The sequence below is a fragment of the Dunckerocampus dactyliophorus genome, chromosome 7 (assembly GCF_027744805.1).
Source record: "Dunckerocampus dactyliophorus isolate RoL2022-P2 chromosome 7, RoL_Ddac_1.1, whole genome shotgun sequence".
Classification (NCBI taxonomy): Eukaryota; Metazoa; Chordata; class Actinopteri; order Syngnathiformes; family Syngnathidae; genus Dunckerocampus; species Dunckerocampus dactyliophorus.
In genome coordinates, this window is record NC_072825.1 from 17,563,040 (window position 1) to 17,580,854 (window position 17,815).

Below are 17,815 nucleotides of genomic sequence, written 5' to 3' on the forward strand. Positions count from 1 at the left end.
AGCAACAAAGGACCATGAAACTAGTACTACAGAAACTACAGAGGATGGATGATCTGGAACATCAAACATCGAATCTATGAAACGGGAGGTTCAAAACTTGAGGGATGAAGTTCAAAGCCTGAGAGAGGAGAATAAGGTATTACGGGATAGTAATGCTGCATTGAGTGCCACTCTCGAACAAGATGATGAAGAAAAAGAAAAAAAATCATTGAGCAATTGAAGATCACTATTGATGACATGGAACAGAACACACAAATGAATGATGTGATCGTGACGGGGCTTCGGATTAAATCTAGGTCTTATGTCAGAGCAGTCACGGATAGGGATGAACCAGATGAATAGGATGTCGCTTCTACGGAGCACCAAGTTGCTACTTTTCTAGGAAAGGAGGTGGACGTAGACATCATCAAGTTCACTAACAGGAAATTCAAAACCGCACTTCTGAAACAGGGAAAGAAGCTGAAAGGTACAAACGTCTACATGAATGAGCATCTGACAATACGCAACGCTGAAAGTCGCCAAGAAAGCTCGTGATGTGAGGAAGCAGGGAAGGATCCAAGGTACATGGAGGGGTAACTGCAAAAATTCAGGCCAGAGTGCCTGCTGTCAAAAACATCAAGGATCTGGATGAATACTAAAGATTATATCAACACGACAACATGGACAGCGTCATCAGTATGCCACAAGAGGGTCTGCAACGACCTTTTGTTACACAGATCACAAACAAATAGAATTGGAAAAAGCCAATTTTTTTTTTCTCATATCAGAAATGACCGCTGTTACTACACGGAGAAGCAACACAACAACAACATTAATATCGGCAATAAGTTGGCAATTATCCACATAAACAGCAGAAGCATGGATGCGAATTTTAACAACATCTGACAATATTTGAATCAATTCAAGGAACCCTGGAGGAGGAGTGGCACTAGGGGGATTGTCTCTCACCCAGTCGGCAGTCGGGTTGGGGGCGTGGTTGGTACTAAGGGGTAATTACCCCTTGAAAACAAGTGTGGTTGCTGGCCACACTTAAAATAAGGGGGTAGGCAGAGCTACAACACCTGCTGAGAAGACGGAAGCGCGGAGACTGAAAGAACCATATCAATGTAAGTAATTACGCATAATTATTGAGTTTCATAGAAACGTCACTCATCGCTTATTATATATTCAATCATTTGCTACTCCGTGTAAATATTCGCCATGTTTTTTTTAATTGTTGGTTTTCGCAAGTTATAACTAGCCGGCAAACACAAATATCTGACTTCACTGCAATCTACTGCATTTAATAAATGATGAGCCAATGATTAGATAGCGACCACATTAGCCTGTTCATTTTAAGTTGTATTTTAAAATAAATCGCTCGCTAGGGAGGGGAATCCACGTTACTGAACTGGCCCGAGAGAGTGCCATGTTTGTGTCCGACTAAAGCGCCCCCTTTCTCGGCCACGGCGGGTGGATTTCCCCACTCTATACTATCGAGCTCCGTGGCAGCGCGGAGGCTGCTCGGATGCACCTCACCCGCCAATGGCAGGTGGCTAGCCCCGGCCCACAGTGTACAGTGACGTCGGCGTTTTCTAATCTAATCATTCAACGCAGCACATCGTAGCAAAGTCTGTTTGCTGTGAATCATAGCCACCCTAGTCCGCCAACTATTGCCATGGTGTGACATGTTAACTGTATTCAGCATACAGTATGGATGGTCAGGAAGTGAGCTAAATAAAGGATGTAAACAACATGACTATATGTGGACAGCACACCACATTACCAAACTTTATTCAACTTTTGGAATCTATCGTTGTCCCATCTAATTTTTTTACCATCACTCTATATTTGTTTTCAGCCCACTTTTACTATACTACTATTACTATTATCATTGCATTTACAATGAGTTGATAGTTGTAGCCCATCATTCATGCATATCTGTCATTCCTGCAGGAGATGCTGAGTCAAGTGAAGTCAGCTGCTACATAATACAGCACTCCAGCACCTTCAAAAAGCTACAATCTCACTAGGGAAAAGGCAAATACAACAAAATGCAATTATGGTCTTTCTTACAAAACAATCGGAGAGAACATCAATGACATGAGGAGAGCGAGGCCAAAACAGGGACGTTTTTAAACCTTGAAATGAGGCTTGATAAGGTTTATACATTTGTTGATGACGTTTGTGATGTTGTGATTTCTGTTTCATATGTGTATTTGATACATTTTCTATTTTTGTAAATGTTGTTACATTGCTGATTGTAAGCTGTTTATTACAATTGTTTTTTGTTTTGCAATAAATGTCACAATTTGTACAAATGTGTGCCTTTTATTTAAAAACAAAAGGTGTTGTGAGGTTGCTATATAACATTGAAATAATGTAGACATGTATGCACCTTACTTTATGGAAGGAAACATTTATTCTAAACCATTTAATTATCTCATCTGCCTATGTCACAGCCAGCAAGCGGGGAAGTGTGATGGCGTGATGAGAATCAAGTGGTGTCCCATTTCTTATGGCTTCTTCCCCTTAGCCCAAGGTTTTAAGGGGTAGAGGAAGCGCTACTGTAAGTGGTAGACTTGGGATTCAGCCTTATATTACCACATTGACACATTACTTATCACTTTTGTATGTATTCAAAAAAGATCACATGACTTACAGGAAGTGAATGAATGTACTGCAACAGACGTAAAATGGTTGGATGATTAAATAAGCTTTGCTTCTTCCTACTCCTTTTTAACATGTGGAACTGTGAATTGTACTATGTGATGTATTCCATTGTAACTTGTATGCATGTACAAATACAATGAAACCATTACCATTACCATTACCATTTGATAAGTCCATGCACTGTTACTGTGGCTGAGAGCTACATGAGGGAGAGCCCCTCAGTGACTCGTTAGCAAACAGGACTTGGAATTATTATACTACTTGATTCACATCGTCCGCCTTGGACCACTCATTCATAAAACTGGTACTCTCACACGGAACAGCATGGTACTTAGTAGTGAAGTGCGGTCAGGGAAGACATGTACAAAAACAAATAATAACATAAAATAAATATTAACATTAAAGCATTAAAACACAACACGGTGAAAATACACTCTTCCAGTCTGAGTCGTACACAGAGCTGCACGAGCATGCTCTGCTAAACACAAGTTATAGCAAATAAGAAGAGGGTAAGATCGATATAATAAAAACAACTGAAACAAAATAATAATGCATGAACAGAATCACATATAAAATACATGTAATCATCATGTGTCAAAAACCACTCTGAATAAATGAGTTTTTAAATGAGATTTAAAAACTTGTCACTGACATCCTTCAACAGAGGAAAAACAAGCATTTTTTCCTGTTCTGCTAGTACAAGCTAACGGAAAATCAAATGCACTCAATATATTTTTATACTTTGCTGAATTAATTAATGAATTTGACTGTCAAGATAGAGGATTATACAGTATATACAAACTCACCAGGAGGTGATCCGACTTTTACAACAAAGTATCCTGGAGAAGGAAACTCTTAGAGAAGGAAACTACTTAGTTTTTTTCAGTTTATATATAAAAAAAATAAATGGGTCTAATAAGTAATGAACATTTTGAAAACATTTTTTAACCAAAGTGAATTATTTTCCTTTTTTTTGTGTTATCCACTTAATGAGCAACCTGTATGAACATTAAAAAAACGTCAGTGCCTCACCAGTAATGAACCTCGCTGCATGTCACTCGTACTTTGAATAAAAGCATGAAGCAAACAGCATATATTATGAGTGCACTCAGCGCCAAAGAGGCTTGTGTCTCTGCGCTGTTACTACCATCTGTCGCAGGCAGGAATAACACCCCAGGGCAATTTGAAATGCTCCACCCAAGGCATTTTTGGCTTCAAACATAAAAACACAAGCTGAATTCACAATGGTGAAAACCAGCTGATATTTCTTTTGTAATCCAAAGACTTCAGCAGTGGCCAAACAAAAAAAGACAAATCTTTCACACAGCAGCAGTCCAAAGATTCATCAACACCTAGATGGCTCACACCCTGCAAGTAAAAGCAGGTGCTAATTTGTGTGGAGCTTCCTACTTTCAGCTGAGCAAGTGAGAAGGTAAATGTTGCTTGGGCTCAATGAAATACAGTATTTTGGGAAGGCAAACAAAACTTCATACAAAGAATATGGCTGAAGTTAAAGAAATAGTCCCTGACAAAACTTGCACATAAAACTGAAAGTCTGATTTACAGAAGCTGTACAGCAGTGATCACCAACCTTTTTGAGCCCATGAGCCCTGGTTTCGGACATGAACCAAGGCAAGATGTATCTTTTGTAGAACATTTTTTAAAAAAGTGACACATATTTAAAGACAAAGCTTTGTGTTATTAATAATTATTGGTGTCAACATGGCTTTTTCTTATTGTGACTGTGTTTTCTACCATTTTTGCTGGGTTTTTAAAAAAAATGTTGTTTCTGCACTGTGCCTAAGGCCATTGTCAAATGGGTCACGGGCCGTGGATCGCCCATGGGCAACACTTTGGGCATCAGGGTCGATGAAGAGGGTGAATCCAGAGTGAATCCACGCGTGGCAAAACCACAATTTTATTTGGTTTGATGGCTTCCCATTGCGAGCGAGCGATGGTGGTTGGGAGGAGAGGGAGGGAGTGCTGAGCTGTTCGATGCATTACAAGAGCGAGCCTTAACAAGCCGCATCGCTGCAAGTGGAGAATTTTTTTGGAAGTGCACGCTTGTTGTTCTTGGGGCAAGTGTGCTTATTTTTCCAAATGTTTTGGAGATCGACCAGCATAGTCCCAAAGATTGACTGGCCAATCGCAATCATCATGTTGGCGATTCCGCCTGTACAGCATATTACGATGTGGAAATGTGGTGACTCTTTTCAGTAAAATGCCATTGAGGCTATGGCCGCACTACCATGGATATTTTCAAAAATGCACATTTACCCCTATCGGGTGTTAAAAATGTTTCCATCCACAGGTGTGGAGATTTTTTTAAATGTCTGTCATAAAAACATATTATTCGGCTGTCATACGCATTTTGGCCAATCAAAAGCCTGAAAAGAGACCACAACTGACTTGATCGATTATAATACATCTGTTGCTCAATATAGCGACATGTTAGATGTATGATGGTGTGAAGATTATATATAAAATCAGCACTCACTTACAGTGAACCCAGGAAACAACAAACTTTTTTTAAATCACCCATGCATGTTATAAGGCGCACACACACGCTAGTCTACCAAAACCAAAACCCGTAAGTCAATAACTTTGGTTAAAGTTATTAAGATCATGTTATCTGAGAGTTATTTGAGATCATGTTGCACATTTCTTACTACACAAACCAAAAAGCTCAGATTTACCCGTACGTACACGTGCTGAAATCACAGTTTTTCCCAAAGCTCAGATTTTAAGGACAACGCCCTAGGTTTGCATGTGAACGAGAGGCCAGAAGGCCTAGAAAAATATGCGTCATGATAGCAAAATGTTTTATAGAGCTCTTTGGTAATCTGCAAATGACATTTAATTAAAGTTGCTATAAAGGCCGATTGTTGCAGATTGAATTTCATTTGAAGGAATGAAGCAATATTGCAATTTAAGGAGCTAGAGATGTGCTTTAATACTGATTTTGATTAACTGTATACAATACTTTATGATCATTTTACCTGCTGTCTCTTCTCAAATTCCAGCTTTATTGGGGATTTGATGCAGTTGCAGGTGTCCTGGTAAGTCTGCTTGAGTGCCAACTCCATCAGATGTTTGTGGTATGCCCCTGCCATGTTGCCACACATGAAAATAATGATATTGGCCAAAATCTGTAAAATCAGGAGACAAACAAAGATACATTTCATTAAGAGTCTGTGTGTTATCTACAGTAAACATGTTAAACACTGGATGCCAGGAAATCTATTTTCTCTCAATTGTCCCAGGAGGTCATGCAATAAAACAGTACTTTTGGTGCTACATGATTCCGACTTCCTACAAACCAATGCATTGTAATCCTCATGAAAAAAGAATGTGCAGGAAAATGAGGTAAATATATTCATCACGCCTTAGCAACTGGTTGTCATTGTGATGCGGTAGCAACCATAGACAACTGGTCCCATGACTATACCACTGAAAAGAATGACATCACAACACAACAAAACACCTCACTGATGGCTAAAGGTACGATACATAACCTGTAGAGCTCTGTCTTTCCTCCCCCTCTCTTGAGTATTTTTATTCAAACACAGCAAGACCTGGATTGAGTTGAAACATTCCGTTTTGGAATACTAGTAGGTCACCGGTGTCTTAGCAACAAATAGTGCCATCGTATCTCTTTTTCACCTTTGTGTTGCTAGACTGTCAAGTCTAATTTATGTTAAGGCTTCTCAAGGAGCGACAACACAGGCGGAAACAGTGACTGGATGGATTGCTTTGAAAATTAGGACGGTCACCTTTGGCATTCACGGCTTCCAAATGTGAGCATGACTCATTAAGATTTGGGAGGTCTTGATCGCTCATTCAGCACCAGCTCAATGCCTTTCAAAACTGAAATGCTTAAGAAAATGCAGAGTAGGATCACAATCTTATTGTCGTAGGTATGTTTGTACACAGAAAATTTCAAACATTGGGTGGAACAAAATAAGGATAAGCGCTGTATTGTATCAATACACGAGCATCAAATATCATAACTGTCTTTGTCCAGTGATCACTTGGGTAAACTTGATTTTTGACTTTTTCCTATGATGTCGATGCTCCTCAATGTGCAGTCAAAACACGTTTTTATAGTTTTACAATTATAGTTATACATGCATAAAACAATTCTAAATGCATACAAATGACCTTAACTTCATCAAATGCTGGCACTTACAACCTTCTTTGCCTCCATTTTGGATTATTTTGAAGTCGTGATCAAAAGAAAAGCAGACACTTGAGGTGAGAAACATGATTGAATTCAAGAAATAACTCATGACAAAACACAAAGGTGGTGTCAGTGTTGATCTCGCTGCCACACCGTGTCTTTGGCAACAACATGTCTTAAATGAAGGTAAAAGTAGCCTTAAATGTTCATTCATCGCTTTCATTCATCATTTCTGAGTATTTATATGCATTTTGAATTGGTTTTTTTTGCATGTAAAAAATGTGTTTTGTGTTAACATTTTTGGCTTTCTGGATTAATTGGATCTACTGTACATTATTTGTTATGGGAAAAATGCATTTGATTAGAGTACATTTCAGTTAGAGTCTGACCTTCTGGAACGGATTAATGACGCTAACCAAAGTTCCACTGTACAGTGTTTTTAATCTTGTCACAGAATTTACCAGCGGTCACAGGAAAAGTATTTGAAATTGCAATACCAAAGACCAATGGGGACTCCAGTGGTGATTGAAGTTAAGTTTGATTCAATTTCAGCAATATAATAACAATAACAGTAACAGCAGTTAACTCTGTGCTTTCATCAAACAGAACAGATATCGACCTTTAGCACTTAACAGACAACCAGCTAATCCCCTATCACTAACTTCCTTCACTGACATTCTAACAGGGACAAACCTTGACTCATTGCTTTCACTTTGCTTAATTCAGATTGAATTCCAATAACGTTTCTTTTTTTCTTTTTTTATAGTAGAACAGGTCTGTACTTCATTTAGTGTTCACAGACATTACATTCTGTAATAACATTATGTACAGTATGTAATAACATAGTGAAAAGAGGCTGGAGGCAGCCTTCAGCATTAAATGCAGCGAAGATGTGTGTTTTTTCACCCAGACAGACCCGACACTTGACACTCTGTGCTAGACATATGTTTAATGTGTCATCTGATCGCCCGAGAGGAGCTAAATAAGACAAATGTATGTATTGTGTAACTGTGGGCAGTATGCTCACTTATTCAGTTGTGGGAAAAAAAAGTGCTGCTGAATATGTTGGTTAGAATTACGGTGCTTTCTGGCCACAAGTGCCAATTCTGTATATCATAACTGCATTGCAACATTGCTTGTCACTGCCGGGTTTGTAAATAAGCAACAGTATGACATCATGCTGCACATGACATACCAGTATAGGATAACACTATCCAAACCTTAAATGCTAATAATACTCTGATTTGGTAAGAGCTTTTCCAGTCCATTTTAGGTCTAATTTACCACAGCATTTTCCTGGCATAAAGGACAAACAAGCAGAGACCTGCAGACCACTGTCATGGTCTTTGTTCTAGTACAGTGGAACCTCATTTAGTGTAAACCGCGGTTAACATATTTTAAGTCAAAATTTTATGGAAAAACTTTGCCTCAATTCACATACATTTCCCAGTAGCATGGAAATCGGAACCACAAGTCATTGTCCTCTGGCTCAGTCGCCTGTCTATGACGTCATCAGTGGTTGACTCTGGAGTTCTTTGCTCACCGTTACAGTTACGCAATAAGTCTTTGCTTTTCTTATTGATCACGGCTGCAAAATAACCCACAATGGCGCCAAAGAAAGTTCCAAATGACAGCATTTTCATACAGAAGGGGAAAAAAACAAATGAATTCAAGCAATATCTCCTAGCAAAGCTTGAAGGTGTCATCCGTGTGGCTCTACCTTCTCCTCCTTTGCTGTTCGTCATCATCGTCTTTGTCAACAATCCTGTCTTCAATCAAGGTAAACGTTAAATGTTCATTTATCCCTTTCATTAGTCATTGCATGCATTTAGAATTGTTATCTGCATGTAGAAATATCATTTTTAAACTATAAAACATGTTTTATTTTAACATTTTGGGGATTCCGGAACAGATGAATTGGATTTACATTATGTCTTATGGGAAAACTGATTCAGTCAAGAGTACATTTCGGTTTGAGTTGGACCTTCTGGAACGGATTAATGATGCTAACCGAAGCTTCTATTCTATCTTGCCAATAGTGTAACTGTACATGCTATTACTTAAATTTAATAAATAATTTACGTTAATTCCAGTGATATTATGTAAAACAGACACTAGCTATGCAAGGTGTGTTTAGTGGCACACAATAATTAAAACTGTTTTCGCAGGGTTTGATCATACTGTACTCATAAAAGGTCTTACAGCATCACTGTTAATTACATCAAATGCATGAAAATGCAAATTATATAATTTTAAACGTTGTGTATACCGTTTTAGGCGCAATGGGTGTTCCAACCTCTTCAAATGAAAACAAGCTGAATCATAGAGGCTGAAATAATCCATTCTTTTTAAGGTTAATGAACTTTGCAAAGTTATGATGACAGTGTGGTTAGTCTCCTCCAAACACCACCTGGCGAGATTCGAACAATGAACAAGACGTGTCAAGAACATAATAGCTGACATTTAAAAGCCTTACTCAGGGATAGACAGGCGCTTTTTATTCTGTGCTGCCGAGTTCTAAAGACTGATGTGATCACACCTTCAAGTTAATTAGAATATCCACAGTACATCTCACTATGAACTGAAACTGTGAGTTGCAAGTGGGTCTGTGATATTATTTCCGGACAGCAATGGACTATTACCAAGAAAAATATATGTCAGGACTTTCATTTGGTGTTTTTAGGCCAAGCTGGTACAACATTTTGGTGTTATTGGGACAGTTCAAGATTATCTGAATCTGCTTAGTACAAATGCAGTTGGCCAGCAAAATGAAATGTAGGAAGACGTCACTGCAGCTGTGGACTAACGATATAGCTGTTCAACAAGCAGGAAATTAATATTAAAGATGGACAAACTGGCCTTGCTTCTGTCATTTCCTTGTTTTGGTGGATTGTTCTTTGTGCAATAGTAAATTCCCTCTTTAACAACTCTTTAAGGATGCAAACGTATGCAACGAATACATAAATTCAAATATGTATGTCTCTGCTCTGTTCTCTTCCTCTACCCTCTACCCATCAGATTAATGATGCTGTAAAGTATATGAAAAATAAAAGTTTCACTGATATTATTTATTATCATGAGTTTACCAATATCTCTGAGCTACCACCTTATCGTGGTACAGGAGTTTGCATGTCCCGATCATCCTACAATCTAAGTTGTCAGGGCCACCCATGACAAACAGCTCCTAGGTGAGAAACCAGACAAAGTGTAGCTCAAATAGACCCCGATGATGAGCAGGACAAATTGACTTACTTTTCCCAGTCACTTTTGCCTTCTGGAGCCAGGCCTGAAGGTGGGGCATGATGGCAAGGGTCTGGTGGCCAGGCCTGTACTTATGGGGCCCGGCCGGGTATAGCCCAAAGAGGCAACATTGGTCCCCCTCCCATGAGCTTCCCCCTCCAATGGTGAGTTGGCTCCAATGGTAGGTGGAGGATTCTGGTCAGACCTGGCAGGCCCAAACGCATTGTGAGGGTCTGCTGGGAATGTCTGGCAGAGTCATTTCCACTGAAGGTTGGACTCCGCCAGAGCTGCCGTTTGTCACCGATTACTTTTATGGACAGAATTTCTAAGCGCAGCCAGGGCATTGAGAAGATCCGGTTTGGTGGCTGCAGGATGGGGTCTCTGCTTTTTGCAGGTGATATGGTCCTGCTGGCTTCCCCGGGCTGTGATCTTCAACTTTCATTGGATCGGTTCGCAGCTGAGTGTGAAGTGGCTGGGATAAGAATCAGCACCTCCAAGTCCGAGTCCATAGTTCTCGCTCAGAAAAGGGTAGAGTGCGATCTATGGGTCGGGGATGAGATCCTGCCCCAAGTTTAAGTTATCTTAAGTACCTTGGGGTCTTGTTCACTAGCGAGGGGGGGATGGAACACGAGATCGTCACGCAGATTAGTGCAGCGTCTGCAGTGATGCAGACTCTGCATCGGTCAGTTGTGGTGAAGAAGGACATGAGCTGACAGACAAAGCTGTCAATTTATCGGTCAATGTGCGCTTCTACCCTTTGGCCATGAGCTTTGGGTAGTGCCCAAAAGGACAATATCGCAGGTACAAGCAGCCAAAATGAGTTTTCTCCATAGGGTGGCTGAGCTCCCCATTAGCGATAAAGTGAGAAGCACTGTCATCCGGGAGAAGCTCAGAGTAGAACCACCGCATTGAAAAGAGCCAGATGAGGTGGCTCAGGCATCTGGCTCAGGCATCTCTCAAGGCACGCCTGACTGAGTGGAGGCCTCAGGGAAGACCCAGGACACTATGAGAGAGACTAAGAGAGACTATGTCTCTCAACTGGCCTGGGAATTCCTCAGGACCCGCCAAGAGAAACTGGATGAAGTAGCCGGGGAGAGGGAAGTCTGGACTTCCCTGCTTAGGCTGCTGCCAGGCGACCTGACCTCGGATAAGGCAAGGCAAGGCAAGTTTATAGAGCACAATTCGTACACAAGGTACAGTAATTCAAAGTGCTTTATAGAAAAGAAGGGTAAAATCACACACATAAAATCATTCTAAAATCATTACATAAAATTCCATAAATAATTCCATAAAACAAAAACAAAAAACAATGAAGAGTGCAGATAAAATACTTTCAGTCGTGAAATGCATAGTTGAATAGAAGTGTTTGCCGCTTGGATTTGAACACTGCCATAGTTGAGGATTGTTGCACATCTTCTGGATGACTTCTAGATTTTGGCAGCATAAAACTGAAACATAGCCTCACCGTGTTTAGTCTTAACTCTGGGCACCCGCAGGAAACCACTCCCTGAGCTTCTTGGAGCCTGCGATGGTTTAAAATGTCTCTAACATGTCTCAGACATGTTTAACATGTCAGAGATGTACTTTGGTGAAAGACCACGCAAAGACTGGTACACAAGCAAAGCTGTTTTAAAGATGGATTGAAAGGATGGAGTTTACCAATACCGTGATCCCTCATATATCAATGTAATTGGTTCAAGACCCAACCATAATAACTTAATTTCTGTGAATTTCCTTATTTATAAATGAAATGTTCTCGTAGCGAAGCCGTAGAAAACCTGTTTACGACCATCTAAATACGGGTTTTAACATTACTACAGCCCTCTAGACATGAAATAACACATCTATAGTCATCTTTACACTCGTATTATCCAATATAGTAGACATAATAAGATAAAATAGGACATTTAAGACATAAATAAGACTTGTGCTCAGATGGATTACTGTAAATGTGTTCCAGTGCTAGAGGAAATGTGTGGGGGGAGGACAGGAAGTAACGCCGGGGGTTCAGTGTTGACTTTTAGGGATTATTGTTCCCTTAGTGAGATAATTCAAGCTTGCAATAAAAGCCTGTTGTTCCGGTGAACAGGCCTGTGTCTCACCGAACATTACACTAACATTACTGACACCTTGTGACCAGTGTAGAACACTATACTACATATTACAACATTTCTTTGAATGCGTCTTCTGAATGCCTTATATATTTATATTAAAAAAAACATAAAATTGGCTTAGATATGCATATTTTTGACTAATAATAGGCAATATTCAACCACAAAACAGCATGATTTATTGACTCATATACTTCTGAAACTCGTGAAAGAGGGAAGCCGTGAAATTCAAAGTGCAAAGTGGCGAAAGACCACTGTATCTAATACACGTGTCACAAGATCTTGTGAGATTAAAACATGACAAGGTTTAACGTTCAAAAAAAAATCTCTGGCATCGGCTCGTCACCCCTAGTATCTAACTACATGAGACCCAAAAGGTAAATACTCATGTAAGTGTGAACTTTTAATATCTAAGACACTTAAGCAGAACACTTACTTGTTGTGCAAAATCTGTGTTAGTTTAAAGGTCACAATTGTCTGTTTACTAGAAATAAAGGTGATGTGACCAAACGTACAATCAAAACATGTCTGAAAATTAGGGATGCTCCAATCAGGATTTTATGCTGCTGATTCCGATACCGATCACATGGCTTAATTATACATTTTTCAATTTATAATAATAATAATAACTTATGATGAGTGCTAATTGCTAGGTGTGCCATATAAAGGGGAAAGGTCAGGACAGAGGACCCAAAAAATAGGTAATTACTAGTAAAATTAGTAATTAATTATTAAAAGGGGAGGGGGTGATTTTTTTTTTTATGGGTCCCAGAATTTCTGGCTGCACCCCTGCTCCTGGCTATATGACATGAAAAAAGGAACCATAAAATCACCTTAATTTAGACAAAAACATAGAGTATTTTACTTTAAGAGGCAGACGATGAGACGCCTTCTTAAAGATGGATGTGAGAGTACATTGGTGGAGCTCCAGCAGGACTTCCAGGTAAATGAGAGAGCACTCTGGGAACCCGTTGTCTTCCACCGATGACAAAGGCTGATCATCTCTTCCGATGAATTCAATTATTTTTCGGGTTATTTGCTTAGCCTTCCCACTGTCACACATATACAGGTGGTTGTTGTGCACATGGCTGCGTTAGCTGCCAAACTCACCATACTCCGTCAAATGTTTGTTAACGTGCGATCACATGATTTTTCATGGAAATCGGCCAATACTGATCAGTGGTCAATCGATAGGAGCATCCCTACTGAAAATGAAAATAATTATTTAAAGTTGTATCAGGACAAGGAAAAGTAAATGAAGTGACATGACTTTATTTTATTTAGATTTAAAAGTATGTACTGTATAGAGGTTGTGCTGCCCTGATTATGTACACAAAAATGGCTCCACTCCATGACTGAATGGCTTACCTGCCATACCACCGGTTCCATGTGATCAGCTGTGGTGGACAAGCAGACACTCAACACAACAGTGTGAGAGGTGGAGGTGAGTACGCTGGCGATGATGGCGTCCCGCATGGAGAATGGCAGCATCGTGTAAACCACAAAAACAATAAACAAGAAGAAGGACACCTGTGGAGAAAGACATGTTTGTCACACCTGGAAAGGAAGTGTCTTTTACAGAAGGAAGTCTATTGTTGTCTTAAAACTTTATGTAACAGTCATAAAAGCTCCAAGACAATAAGGATAAAGGGTCTGTTAACTGAGGCCATGTCCACACAAATACAATATTTTAAAAACGCATATTTTTTTTATGCGTTTCGGACTCTCGTCCACACGCAGGTTTTTGTTGTGAAAAACTCTTGCCAGTGTACAGACGTTCAAAAATTCCGGCTTCAGCATGTGTGTGTGGACGGGTAAAACTGAGCTTTATGGTTTGTGTTACAAGAAATGCACAACATTACCTCATGTTTTTACATCATTGACTTCATTTCGTGCAGCGGTAGACTAGCATGAGTACACCTTATCACACACACGGGCTGTAATGTGAGACCAAGTGGGCTGCGGTTGTTTTTTCAGGCTTCTGTTGGCCAAAATTTTACATGACAGACAGTGAATGTGTTTTTGGACAAACATTTTTTTTAACTCAATTTGCGCAGAAGGAGATTTTTTTTATACCCATAGGGGAAATGTGCGTTTTTGAAAATATTTGTGTTCATGTGGGCAAACTCTGAAGCTAGAATAACATCCACTACGATAAGACCAAGCAATACTCTTCACAATGGTGATGGCATGTGCTATCATGAAGGGAAAACAAATGTTTCCACACTCACACTGTTGTCTCAGCATCAGGAGCATCTATAGCTTCAAAATCAGGAACAAGATTGACCGTGAATGAAAGGGTGTGTACAGCATGTGAAATGTGAGGCAATGGCAATGATAAAATGACGGCAGGTTTCCCGTAGGGAAGGCACAAATTCCTCCACTGAATCATCAGCAAAGCTTCATTCAAAAAAATAAAAAATGAACAAGTCCTGTATTAGGGCTATTAAGCATATTTCAGTGTGGTGTACAAGTTGACCCATATTAGCACCAGTAGCTCTGCTGGCTTAACGAACCTCCCTTTACTGCACGCTGCAAGAAGGGGGTCACTTGGTACTTCTACCTCAAAACTGTCACCTCTAATACAGCATTGGGAGGACTTGGCACTTTTACACCAGTTCTGAATACACACACATTGCACAAATCTTTAATACTCTCCTGTGGTGCAGGGTTGAGGCAACTCATCTGCTCGTGTGCATGGAGAGAAAGAGGTCAATGTTCTCTCAAGCTGCATCCAGGTGCCAGTTAAACTTTCCCTGGTTATTTTCTGTGCCAGTGGGAAGGCAAGGTTAGTGTATAAGGGACAGCGAGATGGAGGGAGTGAGGGAAAGCAAGAAAATGAGACAAACAGCACATTAGCTTGCGTCACAATCTTTCTAGTTAACCGAAGTAGATACTGTAATGTAGAATTTGTGAAATACAGTATTAGTAGCATTCATTTAGGTCACAGTGATACTCCTGTATCCTCATCAAAAATGAAAGGAGTCTTCACTGATGAAATTGGTACTACAGTATTACAGTGCCGGCAATCCCTTGTTTATCACGGTTAATTGGTTCCATACCCGACCCGCGATCTGTGAATTAGGATTCCTCCTTTACAAATTAAATACAGTGGTGTGAAAAAGTGTTTGCCCCCTTCCTGATTTCGTATTTTTTTGCATGTTTGTCACACTTAAATGTTTCAAATCATTAAACAAATTTAAATATTAGTCAATGACAAAAAAACACAACTGAACACCAACTGCAGTTTTTAAATGAAAGTTGTTATTATTACAGCGCTGTGGAGAAATTTTGGACCACTCATCTTTGCAGAATTGTTGTAATTCAGCCTCAGTGGAGGATTTTCCAGCATGAACTGTCTTTTTAAGGCCATGCCACGGCATCTCAATAGGATTCAGGTCAGGACTTTGACTAGGCCACTCCAAAGTCTTCATTTTGTTTTTCTTCAGCCATTCAAAGGTGGACTTGCTGGTGTGTTTTGGATCATTTTCCTGCTGCAGAACCCAAGTTTGCTTGAGGTCACAAACAGATGGCTGGACATTCTCCTTTAGGATTTTTTGGTAGACAGCATAAGTCATGCTTCCATTTATCACAGCAAGTCTTCCAGGTCCTGAAGCAACAAAACAGCCCCAGACCATCACACTGCCACCACCATATTTTACTGTTAGTATGACTTTCTTTTTCTGAAATGCGGAGTTACTTTTACCCCCAATGTAATGGGACACACACCTTCCAAAAAGTTCAACTTTTGTCTTGTCAGATTATGAAACTGCCTGAGCAAGGCAAGTGCCGCTTTTGACAAACTTCAACAGTGACTGTGGAAAAATAAGCATGTCTCCATCAGGGGAGAGTGCAAAGTCTACAGGGCAGTGGTATTACCAAGCCAATAACAAATCAGGAAGGCAGCAAACACTTTTTCACACCACTGTATTTTCGTAGTTAAAGCATACAAAACTTGTTTATGACCTTCTAAATATATTTTTTTGAATATTTGGAGCCCTCAAGACATTAAATAACACCCCAATAGTCACTTTTACACTCATACTTCCCAAAATAGTAGACATAATAACACAATAACACAGACTCACACGTTAGCATTGGCAACGTACTTCCTGCTGTGGCTATTGTCTCATCAATGTAACGTTACTGACACCTAGTCTCCAGTGTAGAATACTGTTTGTGGTCAAGGAGCCATTGACAATGCACTTAAATCGCTTTATTAACGAGCAGAGAACACATATGCAGTGAACATTCACACAGGAGCTGCTGTTGGCCACAACTCACACCAGTATCTGCTCTCTCCACACTGTTAACCAAAGTCCAAACCAACCAAACCAAACTGTTTACACAATTGTCAACTCTAGCTAGCTGATGTCACACACATCACTCCCCAGGCCCCGCTTCTCAAGTCACAAACACTGTCTCGTTTTTTGTACAATATAAACTATTCTGTTTGCCGTGTACTGTATCAGTCCACAATATCAAGTGCTGAAACACCACACCCTACATGTTGCTGACTCACTGTCTGTACAAGTATCAATGCGAAATAACCCACTATGTTAAAGTTGGAAATGCTACAACTTTGGCAAAGAAGGTGAGAAACACTCCTGAATTTGATCTTGGCAGGATGTAGGGAAGTCAACATCGACAATACATTCCATCCATGTGTCATTTTATTATTTTGCTTGGTTTTCTTATGTAAAACTATAATTATTTTCTCTAAAATGTATTTTTTGTTAATTTTGAGTGTCTGGAATTTGGATTTACATGACAGTAATCCCTCGTTTATCCCGGTTAAATGGTTCCAACCGTGATAAGTGAATTTTTGCAAAGTAAGATGTTTTCTTAATAAAGTGAATATTTTCATAGTTATGGCATAGATACTTCTTAACGATCTTCTAAATACAGTTTTTTACATTATTAGAGCCCTGTAGGCACCAAACAGTCACCTTTACATTCACATTACCCACGATAGTGGATATAATCAGAGAAAATGAACAATTTAAGACATAAGGTAAGACTTGTGCTCATGTTTGATGCAATAAATGTGTTCCGGACGAGTGGACAGGAAGTGACGTCGAGGGTTCTGAGTTGAGTTTTAGCTGGATTATGGCCACAACAACCCATGTTATTATTATGATTATTATTATTACAATTATTATGTAATCATTATTGTTCCTTATTGTGAGATAATTTAAACCTCCAATAAAAGCCTGTTGTTCCGGCGATCAAGTCTGTTGGTCTCACCGACACCTCGTGACCAATGTAGAGTACTATCTTCACAATTAGAATTTTCTTAATTCCTTGTATTTGTATTTTATTTATTTAGCCATTTTTATGCTTGACAATGCTTAATTTAGTCAGAAAATGCATAACATTTGCTTCAATATGCATATTTTCATTTACAAATAATAGGCCGTATTCAACCACAAAATACCATGATTTATTAATTAATATATGTTTGAAAAACCGTGCTTAGAGTGAAGTCGTGATATCTGAACCGCTATGTGGCGAGAGACGACTGTATTTCCAATGGGAAAAATTGCTTCCGTTTTTGTCAGACCTTAAAAAATTCATAATGAAAACCGATGTTTCACTGTACTTCCTTTCTTTCTCGTGAAAAAGGTGAAAT

At 39.5% G+C, this 17,815-nt stretch overlaps 1 protein-coding gene across 3 annotated transcripts in view; it reads right to left on the minus strand.

The window, feature by feature from the left end:
* Positions 1–17,815, minus strand: part of adcy2a (adenylate cyclase 2a) — a 68,928-nt gene that overhangs the window by 33,611 nt on the left and 17,502 nt on the right. For all 3 annotated transcript variants that reach the window (XM_054781382.1, XM_054781381.1, XM_054781380.1), the window contains 2 exons: positions 13,552–13,713; positions 5,652–5,801 (listed from right to left, as the gene is read on the minus strand). In XM_054781382.1, the coding sequence (XP_054637357.1) occupies positions 5,652–5,801; positions 13,552–13,713 (312 nt within the window). The remainder of the gene's footprint in view (positions 1–5,651; positions 5,802–13,551; positions 13,714–17,815) is intronic.